General features: G+C 53.4%; 1 protein-coding gene across 1 annotated transcript in view; it reads right to left on the bottom strand.

Annotated features, from left to right (window-relative positions):
• Positions 1-16,928, bottom strand: part of DUOX1 (dual oxidase 1) — a gene marked incomplete at its 5' end in the record, with an annotated part of 31,112 nt that overhangs the window by 7,359 nt on the left and 6,825 nt on the right. Inside the window, 19 exons of the mRNA XM_080807460.1 lie at positions 688-815; positions 2,213-2,262; positions 2,569-2,668; positions 3,210-3,440; positions 3,606-3,784; positions 4,339-4,464; positions 4,839-4,908; positions 6,845-7,020; positions 7,286-7,379; positions 7,650-7,875; positions 9,984-10,169; positions 10,735-10,934; positions 11,665-11,778; positions 12,449-12,586; positions 13,184-13,302; positions 13,487-13,662; positions 14,808-14,980; positions 15,232-15,334; positions 16,325-16,415. Of these exons, the coding sequence (XP_080663586.1) occupies positions 688-815; positions 2,213-2,262; positions 2,569-2,668; positions 3,210-3,440; positions 3,606-3,784; positions 4,339-4,464; positions 4,839-4,908; positions 6,845-7,020; positions 7,286-7,379; positions 7,650-7,875; positions 9,984-10,169; positions 10,735-10,934; positions 11,665-11,778; positions 12,449-12,586; positions 13,184-13,302; positions 13,487-13,662; positions 14,808-14,980; positions 15,232-15,334; positions 16,325-16,415 (2,680 nt within the window). The remainder of the gene's footprint in view (positions 1-687; positions 816-2,212; positions 2,263-2,568; positions 2,669-3,209; positions 3,441-3,605; positions 3,785-4,338; positions 4,465-4,838; positions 4,909-6,844; positions 7,021-7,285; positions 7,380-7,649; positions 7,876-9,983; positions 10,170-10,734; positions 10,935-11,664; positions 11,779-12,448; positions 12,587-13,183; positions 13,303-13,486; positions 13,663-14,807; positions 14,981-15,231; positions 15,335-16,324; positions 16,416-16,928) is intronic.

The following is a 16,928-nucleotide window of genomic DNA, read 5'->3' as shown; positions in this document are numbered from 1 at the left end:
TTAGGGAACTGCTTGTGTCCATGAGGAAGGCAAGCCAAGCAGAACCATGACACAGGCACAGATTGGAGTCAGCTCTGGAACTAACTAGCCCGTGCAACTGATGGCAAACCCACGGAAGATAAAGGGAACAGGAGGACAAGAGAAGGGAGGGAGGCAGAGCCTGGGTTAAGGAGAAGGAAAGGGAACAAGTAGAGTCTTAAAAATCCATCTTATCAATAGTCCAAGTGAAGACATTTTGAGCAAGCTCATTAACTCTACAAGTGGCACTTCACTGGGCAGAGGGGTTGGGGCACTAAGACCTCAGAAAACAGGATCGGAACAAAAGTGGCAGAACCAAATTAAGATACGTTTCTCTCAAATAAAAAGGGTATTGCTCCCTTGCATGTAGGCAGCCCACCCAGGAGCTCACACTAGCCACCGGAACTGCAGAATCACCAGCTGGGCAGAAATGATGTGGGGGTATCTCAAGGAATGCAGACCAGCCTGGTGGGGCTGCTGCTGCCAGACCCCTGCCAGGGCACCCATCTTCCAGGTGCTGCATCCCAGGGTCCATCTGCTTGGCAGCCCCACACTAGATTCTCCAGCTTTGAAGTGAGAAGTGGAGGGGATTCCTGAGAGGACTAAGGGAATGGAGAAGCCATCGTGGCCTTCCTGGGATCATCCCGCCCAGACCCCAGGAGCCCTCACCAGAACGTAGAGCAAGATGTAGAGGTGGTGGGTCAGCCAGAAGCCCCGGAAGCTGTGGCGCCGAAAGTGGTGGGAGGCGAAGACATACATGATGGCCAGGACCAGGAGGAGCAGCACCCCCGTGAGCCCTGTGAAATGAACATGGGGTGAAGGGCAGAGGGGCAGGGCTGTTCTGAGGCGGCCAGGGGTCAGGGTTCCCGTCCCACTTCATTGCTCTGGGTGGGGGCCTTGGAAGCCAGGGTTCTCCTTTGTTCTCTCCCCACACCACTGATTACAGATTCCTTTTATTTCAACAGACTCTGCTCATCCCTCCTAAGCCTTGTCCTCATTGTTATTTCTCGAGTACTGGTGTCATTTGTTTTTTGTCTGTCCCTTCCCTCACTGTCGGGCCCACAAGAACAGGGACCAGGCTGCTGCTGGTTCAGCTCAGAATCCTAGCACCTGCTGAGGGCTTGGCACCCTATGGGCCTCATATAAATGTGTGCTGACTGAAAGAAGGCAGGGGCAACAACTCTGGGCCCTCTGGGTTAGACTTTGGACATTGCAGGCCCTGCCCCCATGGAGTCAAGACTCGGTCTAAGTCCCCATAGCCCCTGCCTTGGCTACAACAGCATGGGCTGTGGGACCATTAATGAGTAAGCACAACCACCTGAGACCTCTGTGTTCAGCCCAGTACTGGTGGGAGGACCCTCCTCTCAAAGGGGATCCCAGGCCTGGGGTACACAAAAGAGCAATACTAGATTCAGGATGGGAGTGCGAGGACAGAGAATGGCCTCTCAAGTGTCAAGGAGGAGAGAGACAGAAATTAAGAAGATTAGAGCCCTGCAGTATGGAAAAGCTGAGGTTAAGAAGGGATCTAACCAAAGCCTGTAAAGGCCTGAACAGAGAGGAGGGCATAAACACAGCCTTACCCACTAAATCCCAGTGTGCAGGAATTAGCAAGCACTCTGAAGTTCAAAGCAGAGTGTTTTAGGATTTAAAAAAAAAAAATGCTGTGTTTCACAGAGAGGAGTGTAGAAAATGTATTACCCCAAGGAGGAAACAGACTGAAAATATAAATAGGTTTGAGAAGCTTTTGAATAGATTCACAGCTAATAGTTCTAAAATAGGTGATTATGGGGAGTTAGGAATATGTCCCTAAACAGCCCTTGTCAAGACAGACTACAAGGGGTGGAGGGCTCTGCCTAGTCTGACAAGCCCCATCCCTCCAACATGCAGCTGGGGCATAGCATTCCTCAAAGCCACTGTCATGGTAGGTGTGTATGTTGGGGTGTGGGGAGAGGGGACCACTCCCATACCACAGCAGAGGATGTTCAGAGTTGGGACAGGAGCCCAGCCAAACTCCCAAGAGAAGGACTGGGAAGCAGAGGCTCTTACTGCCCTGGAGAGTCCTCGGGACCAAAAGGCAGAGCCTGGCCCACCCTGAGAGCTGAGTGAGTGCTTGTGGGCTGCCTCATGGCAATTGGAACCCAGAGCCAGGAGCTCAGAGCCAGACCCAGAAATTCAGAGTAGGGAGGGCTCTCACCTGGCACAGTCTGGAAGAACCACCAGTAATACTTCTGGGGAAACTCAGACCTGTGGAGAAGAGAAAGCAAGGAAGGATGCTGAGAGATGCCTGGGACTTCCAGAAAGAATATTCCAGAGGAAACACCCCAACCCAGCCACCAGTCTCCCTTTCTGCCCACTTGGGGCCAGGGCTCTGGCTGATCATTGTCTGTCCTATCACCTGGAAGACGACACTCTCCTCTGAGCCAAGAAAATTTACTTCTTTCCATCCATAAAGTATCCCCCACCTTGACACACACACACACACACACACAAACACACACACATACACACACATATGCACACGCGCACACACACAGTCACCCACTCACTCACCCATTGTCATGGAAGAGTCCAGGAAAGAGGCAGGAGAGGACGCTGAGTGGGCTGATGGAGAACAGGTACACATTCACCACATGGCCCGCACTGTGCAAGACTAAGGAAGACCAGACAGGGTGGGAGTGAGTCAGGGGGGAGGCCTGGTGGGGGCCCTCAACCCATTCAGCCCAAGTTGGAGGATTCCAGCCACCCAGGCTTGCGGGCCTGAAGAAGGACCCTAGGGGTCTGCACTTCTGGTCTCTCATCATCCTCCTGTCCCTCCCCACCCCCGCCGTGCCCCATATATACCATCTGTCAGCACAGCCACAGGAATCTGAAATTATACCATTGGAAGTTCATTCTTTGGGTTTCTCTCAAAGAGTATATTTTACCACATAAAAGCTGGAAAAGATGGCATTGATGTGCCCTCATTCTGGGGTGTGGGTAGCTTGTCAGCTAGAGGCTGGTGAGGGGGCCCTGAGAGCATGGGAAGAGAGCATGTGGGGGGCTCCTGGGCTCACTTCACACCACCATGGGGCCAGCTCCATCCTTCTGAGAAGGACATCCGGGGCTTACACTCAAGCACAAAGGAGAGCAGAGGGGCAGGCAGCAGGGCTCAGGAGGACGTGGACAGAACCCCTGGGACTGCGGGGCCCTACCTGTGAGGATGATGGCAGTGGAGGCGATGAGCCTGTGGAAGTCCACGGCGGCGTCAAAGGGCACATAGCGGTGGAGGAAGGTCTCTCGCAGGAAGGTGATGAGGTTGCGGCACATGGTGAGCAGGATGTAGGAGAACATGAAGGAGATGCTGGCAGCCGTGCCCCGGGACAGGATGATGCCCACACGGGTGGTGTCCGTGATGCCCGTGTGGTGAGCCCGGTAGGCGTAGTCTGTCGGGGAGCCCAGACGGGTGAGGGGAGAGCAGTGCAAAGGACCAAGAGCTGCAGAGGCAGGTCAAGGGCCAACCCCGGCCACCTCCCCCACAGCCTCTCTTCGAGTTCAAAAAGGCCCCTTGGGCCCGCAGGAGCCGGGACCGCAGGGCTGCCCACACTCACAGTAGGCACGCTCCAGGAAGAGGCCCCCAGCAATGGCATAGAACACAGCCACACAGCCGATGTGGCGGCGGTAGTTCTCGATGAAGCGCTTGAACTGCTGCAAGGTCTGGTGGCGCCGGCTGCGCTGAAACTTCTCCCGGTGAGCCTCCGTGAACAGCAGAGGCTGGAAGGATGTGACCCTGGGAGACAGGAAGTCTTGGCTCTGGCTATGGAGTGCCCCCTCCCCCAGTGCAAACCCATCTTCCCAGAGCAAAGAAAGGCCATCAGTTGCTCAAGCCAAACAGCGTGCAGACCCCCAAAGGCTCTACCACACTCCTCAAGCAGTCAGAGTAGGGACAGCCTTGCACGTGCTCACTTGGTCAGTTTATCCCAGGGGATGCTCTTCCTCTAGCCCAGTTCCCACTCACACTCAGACAGCCCTCTCCCCTCCCAGTCTGCAGCTGGCCCTTCTTACCCTGCTCTCTTCTCACCCTTTGCTGGAAGCTCAGAAGACACCCCCTCTAGGAAGCCTGCCTTGACTTCCCAGGCAGAGGTGAGCACTTCCTTGAGCTCTGAAGCCTCCTGCTCTGACCACTATTACACCAGTCATCAGTGGGACACTCTAATTATCAATGTACCAGACCATCTTGTCAGACTGTGATCTCCCTGGGCATGAACTCTGCCTCCTGCCTTCACCCCTTCATGCTGAAGGGACAGATGACCTGCCTGGCCTTAAGGGGAGGAGCAGGCGTACTTCTTGCCAAACCTCCGCCGGATCTCCTGGGGAGGGTCTGTGTCCATGGGGCACTGCAGTCTCTGTGCTGTCCACTCCACGTCAGCGTTGCTGTGGGGACAGCGAGCACTCACTCTGGGGGAGGGACTAGGACAGGAATGAGAGAGAGAGGATTTTGGCCACCTGAGCCACTTGATCCTCTGCTGCCCCGGTCTGTCTTCAGAGGGGTCAGAGCTCTCAGCCAGGGGACAGCAGGATTCTCTAGAGACCTAGAGAGAGAATGAGTTACATCCTGGGGATACACACACTGTGGTGCCCCTCACAAGAGCATCTGACCCAGGAAGTAGGTGAGGGCTGAAATCCAGCAGGTTCTCTGCTCTTCCTGGTGCAGGGCTGTGTCTGCTTAGAGTGAGGAGCCCTTTTTTCTAATTTGCGTGAAGGCACTACATAGGCTAGTAGGGGAGAGAAAAGTCAATCCCCCACCTCAGCCCTCCTTCCAACATTCCCCAATGAGAGCTCACCAGATCTTTTCCTGGCTGATGTAGGAGGCTCTCCGGCACAGGTCCTTGATGACTTCAGGTACCTCCACCCCTGTAACACAGAGCAGCAGCTCAGGGCCCAGAGCCCAGGGAGCCCTGGCACTCATCCCACATCCATACCATAGAGGGTCCTTGGCCAGTACCTTTGCCTTTTGGGTGCCCCAGCCTTAACCTCTGCTCCCAGTGGGACCCAGTCCCAACCATGAGTGGGCAGGGAGAAGGCCTGAAACAAAGTTGGCCAGGCAGTGTCCCCTGGGTGCGTGTCTACCTTCAGCCCCACTCCTGGAACTGGAATCAAGCTTATGGGATAGAGTTCAGGAACTATGTACAACCTTCCTGCTGAGACCATTCTGCCACAAAACCCCTGCTAAACCCTCCAGCTTAAAAGCTACTGGGAATTAAATGTACCCTAGGAGGTGCATAAATGGAGATCACCATAAAATCCTTGCCACCTTCCTCTGTTTAAAAATGTCCATAATCAGGGTACCTGGTGGCTCAGTGGGTTAAAGCCTCTGCCTTCGGCTCGGGTGGTGATCCCAGGGTCCTGGGATGGAGCCCCACATTGGGCTCTCTGCTCAGCGGAGAGCCTGCTTCCCCCCCCCCCCGCCCGCCTGCCTCTCTGCCTACTTGTGATCTCTGTCTGTCAGAGAATAAATAAAATCTTAAAAAAAAATAAAAAATAAAAATGTTCATAATAAAATGCTGGGGAGGGGGATACTCTTCCATGAGCCACCCATGCCTCTCTGTCTGGGCTAAGCATTGAGGGGCAAAATGGTACCAAAAGGCAAATCTAGGTGCACAGGGAAAGGGATGATCCTTGTGCTATTCTTGTACCTTCTCTGTAGGTTTGTTTAAAATGTTTCATAGTAAATCTGAAGGAAACAGCAAGACACAACAACAACTAAAAGCAAAACAAGATAGGACTCAGAGGTACTCTTCTACATAATCCTCACTCCCCCAGACTGGTCCTCCACCCCTGGGGCTGGATGTTCCTGGGACTCTGGCCTGGGCTCATCTCCAGGCACCTGCCCCTGCTCTGCCCTCAGGCCCAGGTGCCTACTGCCCTGGCTGCCTGGGAAAAGTGAGAAGCCAGAGAATCGGGAGTACTGGGTCTGCACTGCACCAGCTCTTCTCCAGCCCCGGGCTGGGGAAGCCCTGACCAGAGCGTCAGCTCTGTCCTGCCCAACTCGCCCCTCTCCCTGATCTGAGCTGCTCAGCTCCCCCATGTTCTCGTAATCCTGGGAGGGGCTGGGTTTGGTCTCAACATGCCCCAGTGAGACAATGTAATGGTACCGTAACGGCTTGGAGGAGGCCACGGAGTCCTGCTACCTGCCCCCTCCTCACCCTGGCTCTAACCCCCACCCACCTGAGTCAGACGTGAGTGGGACAGGAATACGGGGAAGGACAACAGAAGTGGGTCTCCGCTCACTCAAGCAAACACGAACTGAGCACGCAGACAAGGGATATAAAGGCAAACAAAACCAGAGCCACCCCTCCCCCCCATCAACACCTGCCACCAAACCGCCTAGCTCAGGTGAATATGGCCCGGGCTGTAGCAGGGAGACACTGTTTCCCCCAGTGCTGGGCACCCAGGACTGGGGCTTTGACAGAGAGCCGGGAGAGGCAGAATCTTATCTGCTGTCCCTGCACCCCATCCCGACCTTGCCCCCCCACCCCTGGGGCAAAACTGCATTAGGGCTCTTGTGAGCCCTAGGCACTGACAACTTACTAAACCACTTCTGCCCTTAAAAGAAAAGTAAATACATGTATTTATAAAAGGTAAATATTTTTTACAGTCATGTTGGTATATAGAAGGATATAATCCAGGCTGGATATGTTGCCACCTATTCATTATTATTATATTCCTTCTTCTGATTTTAAAGAGATTAAAACATTTCTGTGGGCTTCTAAAAGTAGGTGGGCCCGAGGCACTGTGCCTGCTGTGTCTAATGGCTACGCCAGTCAGCCCCAAGCCCAGGCCGCCCCACCTTTGACGCAGAGCTGCGTGAATCGGAGCTCACTGTCATGGTCCCGCAGCATAAAATGGAAGTCCTCCCACGTCAGCTCCTCCTTATCTTGGAAGCCAGACTCCCGGAACATGGACTCCACCACCTCTGTCAGCTGGGCCTTGGACAGGCAGTTGTTGGAGATCTCGATAAAGGACCTGGGGATGGGGGAGGGAAGCCATCAGGCCCCAAAAAGAAGCTTGAGGCCTAGACAAGAGGGCCTACTGGCCATCCCACCAGGCCTTCGGAGCCCATACAGAAGGGCCCCAACTGGCCAAATCCCAAGCCCCCTTCTAGTTTATAATAGTCTTCGGCTATATGGCCCCTGCTCTTTACCCTCCTGTTCCCACCTTCATGCCCCCACTCCTTTCCTCCAGCAGTCCCTGTCCTGGCCCTCTCTTCTGGCCATCCCACAGGACCAACCTCAGCATCCTGATGAACTCGTCCTTGGAAATGAGACCATTCCCATCAAAGTCATACATGCGGAACATAAGGCGAGACTTCTCCTCAGGAGAGCCTGGGAGGAGGAGGACCCTGTGAGAGCCCCAACCTACTTGCCTAAACCCCAGGCTGGCCAGAAGGGGCCTCACATGAGTGTGACCCACTGCTGAGCACAACAAGGGGTCACTCTGCTTCCTGATATCTACCTGTGTGCTCCCAGATGTCTGCTGTGGCTGGAGACCTGGCCTGGCACTTCCCCATCTCCAATGGGTCAGCTACCCTCCAGCCTCAGTCTCTAGCCCCTTCCATCACTGCCTACCTGGACCATTACTCCCTTCTCCCCTACCTTTCATGAAGACCACCAGGATGTCCAGAAACTCCCGGAAGGACAGGTAGCCATTCCCATCTTTGTCAGCCAGGGAGAACATGGACTCCACAAACATGTCCTGGGGTTTGAGGCCCAGGGACTCGGCAAACTCAGCTCTGCTCAGCTCGCAAGTCAGGGCCTCCCGTACTTTCTGGGATGAGTCCAGGGGCAGGGTCCCTGCATCTGCCTGGTCGATGTCCAGCACCTGCCCCCGGACAGCAGGAGAGAGAGGGAGAGAGAAGGAGACAAGGTATCCTTGATTTGAAGTCCAGCTGAGGCTTATAGGAGCCGCCTTTTCCAGGTATCTGCCCCCCACCATCTCCTGAGCACCTGCCCTGTGCCCTGCAGGTGGTCCCTGGGGTCATTTGTTCTACAGAGCTCTGGTCCTCTGTGTTAGCTGGGTGGACCAGGGATGCACACTTGATCCAAGCAGATGATGTGGAATGGGACTAAGAGGTCCCAGGTCTGTCTTGACCTGAGCACAAGAAAACTCAGAAGTTGTGGACCACCATGTTCTTCCAAGTGCTCAGAGACACAGAGGGAAGTAAACACACAGAGAAAACCAGGCAGGCTAAGAGAGAGAAGTAAGTGACCCTGTTGGCTGGCAACTCTCCCTTTCCTCGCCCCTTCCAGACCAGGACACAGTCCTCCCTTTGGAATTCCTGAGACATCACTGTAGCCTCAGTCAACTGATCCTTTGTCAGTACAAACTTGCTCTTACACCCAAAGGAGTTTTGACTGGGAAAAAAAAAAAAAAAAGCCTAAGCTGAGTTGAGAAAAAGCTGGGCTTGGGAAAGGAGAATTCTCACAGTGGGCTATCTGCATCCCATCCAGGAGCTTCCCGAGCATCAGAACAGGCAGTGGGGGAAGGAGGCAGGCCTCAGGCCACAGGACCTGTTTCTCCTGCCTGTCAACCGGGGGCCCCTAGTCCAAACCTGACTATGATTTCATGAAGCAAACCTTGTTGCTTCAAACAAGGAGCTTTAGTGGAAAGAGCCTGGGGCTAGAGGCAAAAGACCGGGTTCCTGTCCCAGCTCTGCCACCCACTTGCTGTGTGACCACAGGCAAGTCTCTCCAGTTGTCTGGCCTTCATTTTCCTTATGTGCTCTACTTGTCTGACAGGGCTATTGTGAGAATCAACAAGAGAAACTGTGTGGAAAATGTCGAAAACTGGAAGCACTGTGCAGACAGAGAGGGTTGGCAGCTACCCCCAAGTCATAGTAGTCCACCCTCGCACCCCCAGCACAAGGAGTCCCTGTAGTCCTGATGGGTCCCCAACTGAGTAGAGGTGCTCTGGCACACACCCCCCCCCCACCGGGCCCTGGCAATGAGTCTCCTCTCCTGGGGATCCCTCCATTCTAGTGCATACTCCAGTTCAATGGGCTTGGGGAGTAAATGACAAAAGACCTGTGCCTGGCACATTGTAAATGACCATTAAATGGCCGCTTCCCTCACAAATCTTCTCCCAGGCCAGCCAACCCTGCTCCTTCTCCTCAAACATTAATTGTTTGCCCTTCTACTGGGCACCACTGTGCAGTCCCTCCTGCTCCTTTCCTCTGAGCCAAAAATTTTCCACCTCTTTTTAAGTTCTCACCAAATGTGACCCGAACCATGACTGTCCACCAGTCTGAAGGCTCGCCACCTTTTCTGAACACCTACACTGCTAAGCTCCTAGCTGTTTTGTAGCCATCATTCTGTGCTGGTTATCTTCCCTTCTGTGGCTGTTCCTTCTTCCCAGAGGCATGACAGAGTCCTTGAGTGGAGCCTGGGCTGGATGGATCTTATCTCTACCAAGCTTCTCCTCTCCACCCTCCTGGACCCAGGCTACTTTATTTCTGTCCCAGATAGGGACTTGAGTCCTTGCATTTCTCTTCCTGGCTTGTTTCCCCACATCCTCTCAGTAGTTCTTGGAAGTATGCAAGGTGGGCACCAATGCCCCGTGGAGGCCTCTGCCAGTTGCACTCCACCAAGGAGGGGGGGACAAAAGGCCCTCACTGCCCCCACACTGACCCGGGCTTTCTGCAGCCTTTTAGCCAGTATGAGTTAAGTGAGGGCAGAAAGGCTGGACAGTCCTGAGGAGAAAGCTGAGTGACACATGTAGATAAGCTTCTGACGTGGCCTCCCTGGAGTCGCACAGGTAGGCGTCAGAGCATCTTCTTTCAGAAAGGCCAGGTGATTGTGCCAAAAATGCAATAGGCCTGATTATCAGTGTCAGGGCTCCTGACTTTCCCTGGAGTCACCCCATGGCCACACGCAGGCAAGGGGACCGCCACAGGCAGACATGCACGGACAGACCCGAGCCTAGCTACATACCTGGGAGAAGAGGTGCCTGAAGAAGGTCTCCAGGAGGTGGCTCCGTTGCTCTCTCGTCACAGCTGCCCTCATCAGCTCCTGCTCCCGAAGCTCCCACTCCTGGAATCTCAGCCCACTCTCCTTCAGGGCCGCCCGGAGGTTGCCCACTAGCACCTGCCGCTCCTCCTCCATGTTAAATAGCAGCACCTACAGAGTGGTGACAGGGAGAGCAACCCTTTGTGGAGGCCTCCTGGGGCCAGGAGCTTTGCGTGAGTTCTGTCGGAGGCCACTGGAAAGAGTGCCCTTATAAAAGGGATTTACTGTTCTGTCCTGGACTCAGTGGGGTTCTGGGCTCGCTTATAGGTGCAGAGATTGCCTTCAGATACATATGTCTGCTGCCATCCTTCCCTCTCTGTTCACACTGGAGAAGAGAAGGGAAGGCAGGGAGGACAGATGATGGAGCTGACCGGGAGTCAGACAGAGCTGAAAACCAGCCTCTGATTGAGTTCCTCTCCAAAATTTCTAACAATTCACTAGATCCTATAATCAGAGGGCAGGGAAGAGGGCCTGACTTCTTCCAAGGATTCCCAGCTAGGGCCCACTGGGGCATCCTTAGAAAGGGGGGAAGACTGCGCAGGAAGAAGAAGGCACTGGGGAAATCATGTCACCCCACAGGCCCAGAGCCGGAAACCCTTCCTGATTCAGTGCTCCTTCCCTTCCACCTGGCCGCCTCCCTGGCTGTGGCCCAGGAATGGGACCAGATGGGCCATACCAGGTCATACTCCTTGGGGATCTTGAGCAGCAGGGCACGGCGTCCACGGTTGCCAGACAGGATGAGGTTGACCTGCTGCGGGGGCCGCAGCTGGATGGTGCGGAGCACAGAGAGCCTGCCATCCACCACGCAAATCTGCCCGGGCTGCAGGTGCACCAGCACAGGCCGGGAGGGCTCCTTGTGGCCCTGCCATTCTAATGCTGGAGAGACAGGGCTGGGTCAGCTGAGGCCAGGATGAACGAGGCCGGCTTCAGGCTGGAGTTAGGTCAAGGCCTCTGTAGCTCCTGGCCCCTTCTTAGGTACAGAGGTCCCTCCCCAAGAGTCCTGCTTTGCCTGTAGCCCATGTGAAGCATAACTACCATTTCCTGAGTGTTTACTGTGTGCTCAATACTGTACCAATCACTTAGAGTGAACTAGTTAATTTAATCTTCATAAACCTGTGAGGTAAGTGCTATTATTATTCCTGTTAAACAGATAAGAAAAAAATAGGTTTAAAGGGGTTAAAAAAATCTGCCTAAGGCCCAAAAGCCCAAGTGGTGGAATCCAGATTCCAGTCCTCCATCAGTGTGACTCTGGACTTCCATTAATTTCTTCTCTGTTGCCTGAAATTCCAGGGTAAGATGCCACACAGCATCCATTGCTGAGGATTCTAAAGAGTCCTGGTAAGCCTATGAAATGTAGTCAGAGCCCTGTGACTCCTCCCCGTGAGTCCATCACACCCCCTTTTTGTGGGACCATGGGGAGGATCTATGGAGGGCGAAGGAGTCCAGGTCCAAAGCCCACCTGATGCCTCCATGGCTCTTCCCACCTGCCCTGATCTGCTTGGAGGCCTAGAAAAGGGAGGCCTTTTCCTTAGGCTGCTGAGGTGGGGGTGGTCTGCAGCTCTGAGTCATGTCCTCCCCCGAACTGCCCTGGCAGCTCCAGACCTACCTTCCATGCCCCCCACGAGCTTCTCAGACATGATGCTCTGGCGGTCCTGGCCCTGGAGCCTCTTGAAATTTCTCCTTCGGAGCCGGGCAACAATCCAGGCACTAAGCAGGCTCACTGAGTGGGCAGAGGCAGGAGGATGTTCAGAGGAAGCGGGGGCGGGGGGGGGGTCTGGCGAGATCAGTGGCCCCTTTAACGGACAAGACCCCTTGCTTTCCCCACCTCTTAGATCAGCTCATTCAGTTGTCTCAAATTGTGAAGCTCCCTGGTTGGGGGGTAGGGAGGGAGCTTTGAGTATCCAAGAGACCAGCACAGCCTCTGCAGCTTCCACCACTCAGGTCCCTTGCCAGCCGGAGACTAAGGCTAGAGTCCTTGTGCCAGAGACTGGACCTGCTCTGCCATGCTCCTGGTGGACTCACACATGGCCATGCCAAAGTCTAGGTCTCAAGCCTCTGCCCCAGCTAGTTCTCAACTGATTCTCAGGCAGGGTTTGCCTTGGACAGTTTCCCAGGCCCAGGCTCCTGCAAATAACTGTGAGATTTGGATTCCCTGCGTCTCCTGACCAACCGGGGCCCTGGAGGGACTCCAGGAGGACAGAAAGGTAAATTTCCCTGAAGCTGACTTATCTGCAGGTCAGACACTTCTCACGTCCCCTCCTGCTCTGATGTTTTCGTCATACGCCCAAAAAAACAGTACTCTGCATGGTCAGTGTCCTAGATGAAACCACCCCACTGCCACCCCTTGGCTTTCGCGTTTCACCCAATACCACCCTGCCCATCACTTTTACCCAGGGGGAAGCAGCAGAGAGCCCCGATGGTGACCCCAAAGCCAAATCCACTCCCTTCAAAATAGTCACGCACGATGGAGGGAGCACAGGCTGGCAGGCCCTCGGTGCCGAGCTGTCTTGGCTGCGGGCAGGGGTCTCCTGGGGAGGCAGAGGAAGCTAGAGTTCTGAGGGTGCTGGGCCAGAGGCTCTGGTACAGAATCACTGAGGAGGTTAAGGTAGCAGAAAACATAGGGTGGGGGGGCCTCTGGGTAGCAGAGGAGTGGGAGCTGCTTACCCTTGTCATTATGCCAAGAATGGGGTGTTTGCCTAGTGGGGTAGCAAGTGGGGTCAAAAATGAGCCTCAGCCATTCTCTCCCTCACACACACATATGTACACACACACACACACAGAGCTTCCCTTGTCACAGCTGTGGGATTAGGATATCCTCACTGCACTGGGCCTTCCTGATATCACACCCACCCCAGGCTCAGCCCAGCAGATGGGAGTCTCCTCCCTAGGTCTCCCTGAGTCTCAGTCTTGCCCCCACTTGGGTACCCCCTGGGACTGTGCAGAAGGGAATCTACACAGCCACATGTGGCCACCTTGGTGCCAAAAACCAAAGTTCCCAAGGGCAGAACAATGACTCACTGCCTCCTTGAAGTCTACTGCCTGGCCACACCTGAACCAGGCCCACAGCTGAGGAGGGATGAGACACCAGACCCCAGGCCTCTCCAAGCATCCCCCGGGCCACTCACCCGTATGCCAGAAGAAGACATTGGGCTGCAGGGCACTGGGGTTCATGCTGGTGACAGCCACTAGGACATCCCGCAGGGAAGTGTTTCTGATCTCTGCGATTTCTTCCTCAGCGAATAGCCTGGGGGTGGGAGAGCTGGGGAGATGTTGTATTGGGAGAGAAATGCCTGCTCTAGCCCAGGCCTCCAGAGGGGCCAAGGAGAGGGGGAGGCCAGCTGGGAATCAAGGGGCTGCTGACATTATACACAGAGGGCCTGGGGCCCAGGCCAAGGTGAAGTTTGAGAAGGGACCCAGGCAGGCCTTACCCATTCCCGGTGTTCTCAAACCAGTAGCGGTCACCATCTCGCAGCCGCAAAAACTGGTCAAGGACGATGGTGCTGAAGAGGGGCCCAGGGTCCCCATGGCTCTCCAGGAGCCCCCCGGGGAGCAGCTCCAGCCGGGACAGGTCCTGGTTGTACAGGGCAGCTGTGGCTTCCAGCACCTGGGGCCAAGAAGGGATAGCAGTGAGTGTAAGGACCTGGCACCCGCCCTGGGGCAAAGAGGTAGTTTGCAGGGATCAGCCCCAGGGATGATAATAATAAATGACAGTGACAATTACTCACTTATTAAGCCCCAGGCACCATTCCGAGTGCTTTACACAAGTTAACTCATTTATGGAAACTCGCTCACAGACTCAGCTGCCTATTTTAGAAAGTTGAAATAAAATGGGCAGCCAGTTCCCTATGTGGATTGTTCTCAAAAAAGTATGAAAGTTGAGGATCAAAATCAGTACAAAAGTTGGAAAAGTAGAATGATGTGTTAGAAAAGGTTTCTATTCTTGAGAGCTAAAAAAATTCTTAAAAATCAAATCCCCTCATATACTTTTTGGAGACAGACTTCAACATTATATGAGCAGCACTTTCTACCTGACCTTTACTTTAGTTCTTTTCTCTGCAAGGTAAACAAACATTTGCCCAGCTTAATTCCAGCAAGGCCCAGTTAAGAAAAAGATTTGCTACTTTTGGTGTGCCCGGTGATCCCTAACTTTATATTGATTTTATAAAGCTTACAAGCCCCATGTGCATAGTGCTTCTTCATCAACTTTTCAATTCTCTACTTTTCAACAATCTTATAAAACAGTAAGGACAAAAGCAATAAAGCAAGCATGCAACTGTAGAAATGCCACTATGCCAAGACGGTAAGGCCACCAAAACTGGTCTGTTGGCTGGCAAGCAACATTGCTTGCCCAGGCAATAGCTCAGGGCGTGACAGTTGACTCCCCAAAGGCAGCTTGAGTATCAAAAAAGTGTAAAATAATACAGCTTGTCCCTGGGTCAAGGACCTTCTACACCTGCTCAGATGGTTGTTGGAAGAGCAAATGAGATAATGTCTATTAAGTGCCTGGCATGCAAGAGATGCTCAACAAACATTTGCTAGATCTGCAGAGTCACAAGGTCTACTACCAAATCCTGCTGGTCTGGTAACTTCCATCATGGTGTATGACACTGGGATGTTACCTGGGTGAGTCCCATCCCTCTCCCCAGGGACTTGTCTCTAGTGTTTGTATCTCACTGACTGCCTTCCATGTCTTGGGCCAATGTGCTTTCACCTTCCCACCCTGCCCTCTGGGTCCCAACCCCTCCTTACAGTGTGGTTGCTCTGGGAGAGTGCAGGGTTGATGTCCTGCCATCTGGTAATGGGAGGCAGACCCAGTGCTGCCCTGGCCTTGGTGTAAGAGGGCAGGCCCAGATCCCGACCCCTCTGCAGGCAGCCAGCCAGGTAGTCTGTGCGGGAAAACTTCAGGGGTCCAGGCCAGAAATCTGGGGATGAAATAGCAAAGTCTCAGGGAGCTCGGGGCTACCACAGCAACACTAGCCCAGGACCCGGGCTCCAACCAGCCCCAGGGGGACTGAAGTCACACAGAGGGAACCATGGTCACTAGGTCTCTCAGCAGTTAAAGAGTGCAGGTTCCCAGCCCCAGGCACCCCCTCTGCCCTGACACGGGAGCTCCAGCAGAAGCCCCACCCAGGGGCCAGCAGGGCACAGGCTGAAGGGACAGCCTCAGCCTCACCAAGCACATCCTCTACCACGACATGGTCCTCTCGTTCAGCGATCTGGGAGGCCATGCCCAGCAGCAGCGCATCCACGTCCTCAGCTCTTCGCAGGTTTGGATGCTTTGGGAATGGGGAGAGAGGGTGGGGCTGGAGGTTGAGCAGCCAGGATCTCCCCACACCACAGTGCGTGTCTTGGGCCCACCCGGTGCTGGTGTTTGCTCTGAAACTAGCAGGCCATTCCTCCTCCACAGGTTGATTCCTCACTCAGGGTGAGTGATGTCCCCATCCAAAGCTCATACTGCTGGGAGACAAGTCCCCACAAACACAAGGGATCTAAAACTTTACTTCCACTTAGGAGACTTGACAATATGATCGACAAAGGCACTAGAACATCTAGGTCTTGGTCCTTGCCCTGTTAGTGAACAGGTGTATGACCATGGGCAAATCACAGGACCTCTCTGAACTCAGTACCTTTCCTTTAATAAAAAGGGCATTAAGGATAAAATTAATTTAAGTTAAATTAAATTAAAACAATTAGGAGGACACTGAGGTCTTCTTCAGTTCAGCTCTGTGACTCCTCTCCTGTGCTTTCCTCTTCTCCCTTTTCCTCCCACCTCTCTTCTTCCCTACACAAAGTATCAGATTTTGCTTTAAATTATTTGTCGATGCTCTTCACCCACATTGGCCTGGTTTGAGGGGGACAGATTATCCCTGATAATCTCAGAATTCTTTCCTCCTCCTTGCTCCCCCCTCAACATACACATTCACACACTGCCTTAGGTATGTCTCATTGGGACATTTCTTTGGGGGGAGGGGTGGGATGGCTGGGATACTCCAAGGCCTACAAGGGACTCGGAGCTGACAAAGGATAAAAAAACCCACAAGGAAGCAATGAATGTAGTGTCACACCTGCATAGGCCTTGCTGTCCCCCACACAGCCCTCAGGTGGGGGTGGAGGATTGGTTTTTGAGCATGTACACCTGGCTCCCTCAGCCCTACTGCCCACCTGCTTCACATACCTCAGACACAGATGCACACAAATGCATGCACACGCACACACACACACCACACACACACACGCCCACCCACATATGTGCCCCTGGTGCTGACCTTTCGGCTCCAGTAGCTGTTGCAGACCCGGAGAGCTCTGGAGGTACTTGAATTCCTATGGATGACCTCCTGGAAGTGACAACTGGCATTTCTGAAATGCAAAGAGTGGGGGCGTGATGACTTAGGCCATGGGATCCTAAAGTCAGGTGTCAGTGCTGGTCTCCAAGACTGGATATAGCCAGAGGCCAGGCCATTGTAAACATTTAAAAATGTACCCAAAGCATCCATATGCTTCCCTTCCCCCATCTCTTTCTCCATTTCTGTGTGTGTGTGTGTGTGTGTGTGTGTGTGTACACACACACACACACACACACACACAACATGGGGCTCTATTCAGAGCACCTCTTCTCTCCCAATTCCCAAAGACAGAATTCATTATATATATATATACATATATATATATGTAAGTTAAAAGATTTTGAAAGGATTTTTAGTTGTTCTTTTGAAATTACTTGTCTATGGATAAGTCAACTGTTATGATTTCTTGGATATCATCAGGCATATCTAAAAATTGTTCCAGAGTAAGAAAATCAAACCTATGAATTTTTTTAAAAGATTTTATTTATTTATTTGACAGAGAGAGTGAGAGAGAGAGAGAGAGCAA

This window comes from Martes martes, assembly GCF_963455335.1.
Source record: "Martes martes genome assembly, chromosome: 7".
Taxonomy (NCBI): Eukaryota; Metazoa; Chordata; class Mammalia; order Carnivora; family Mustelidae; genus Martes; species Martes martes.
Note: the sequence above shows the minus strand (reverse complement) of the source record. Positions and strands in the feature narration are given on the sequence as shown.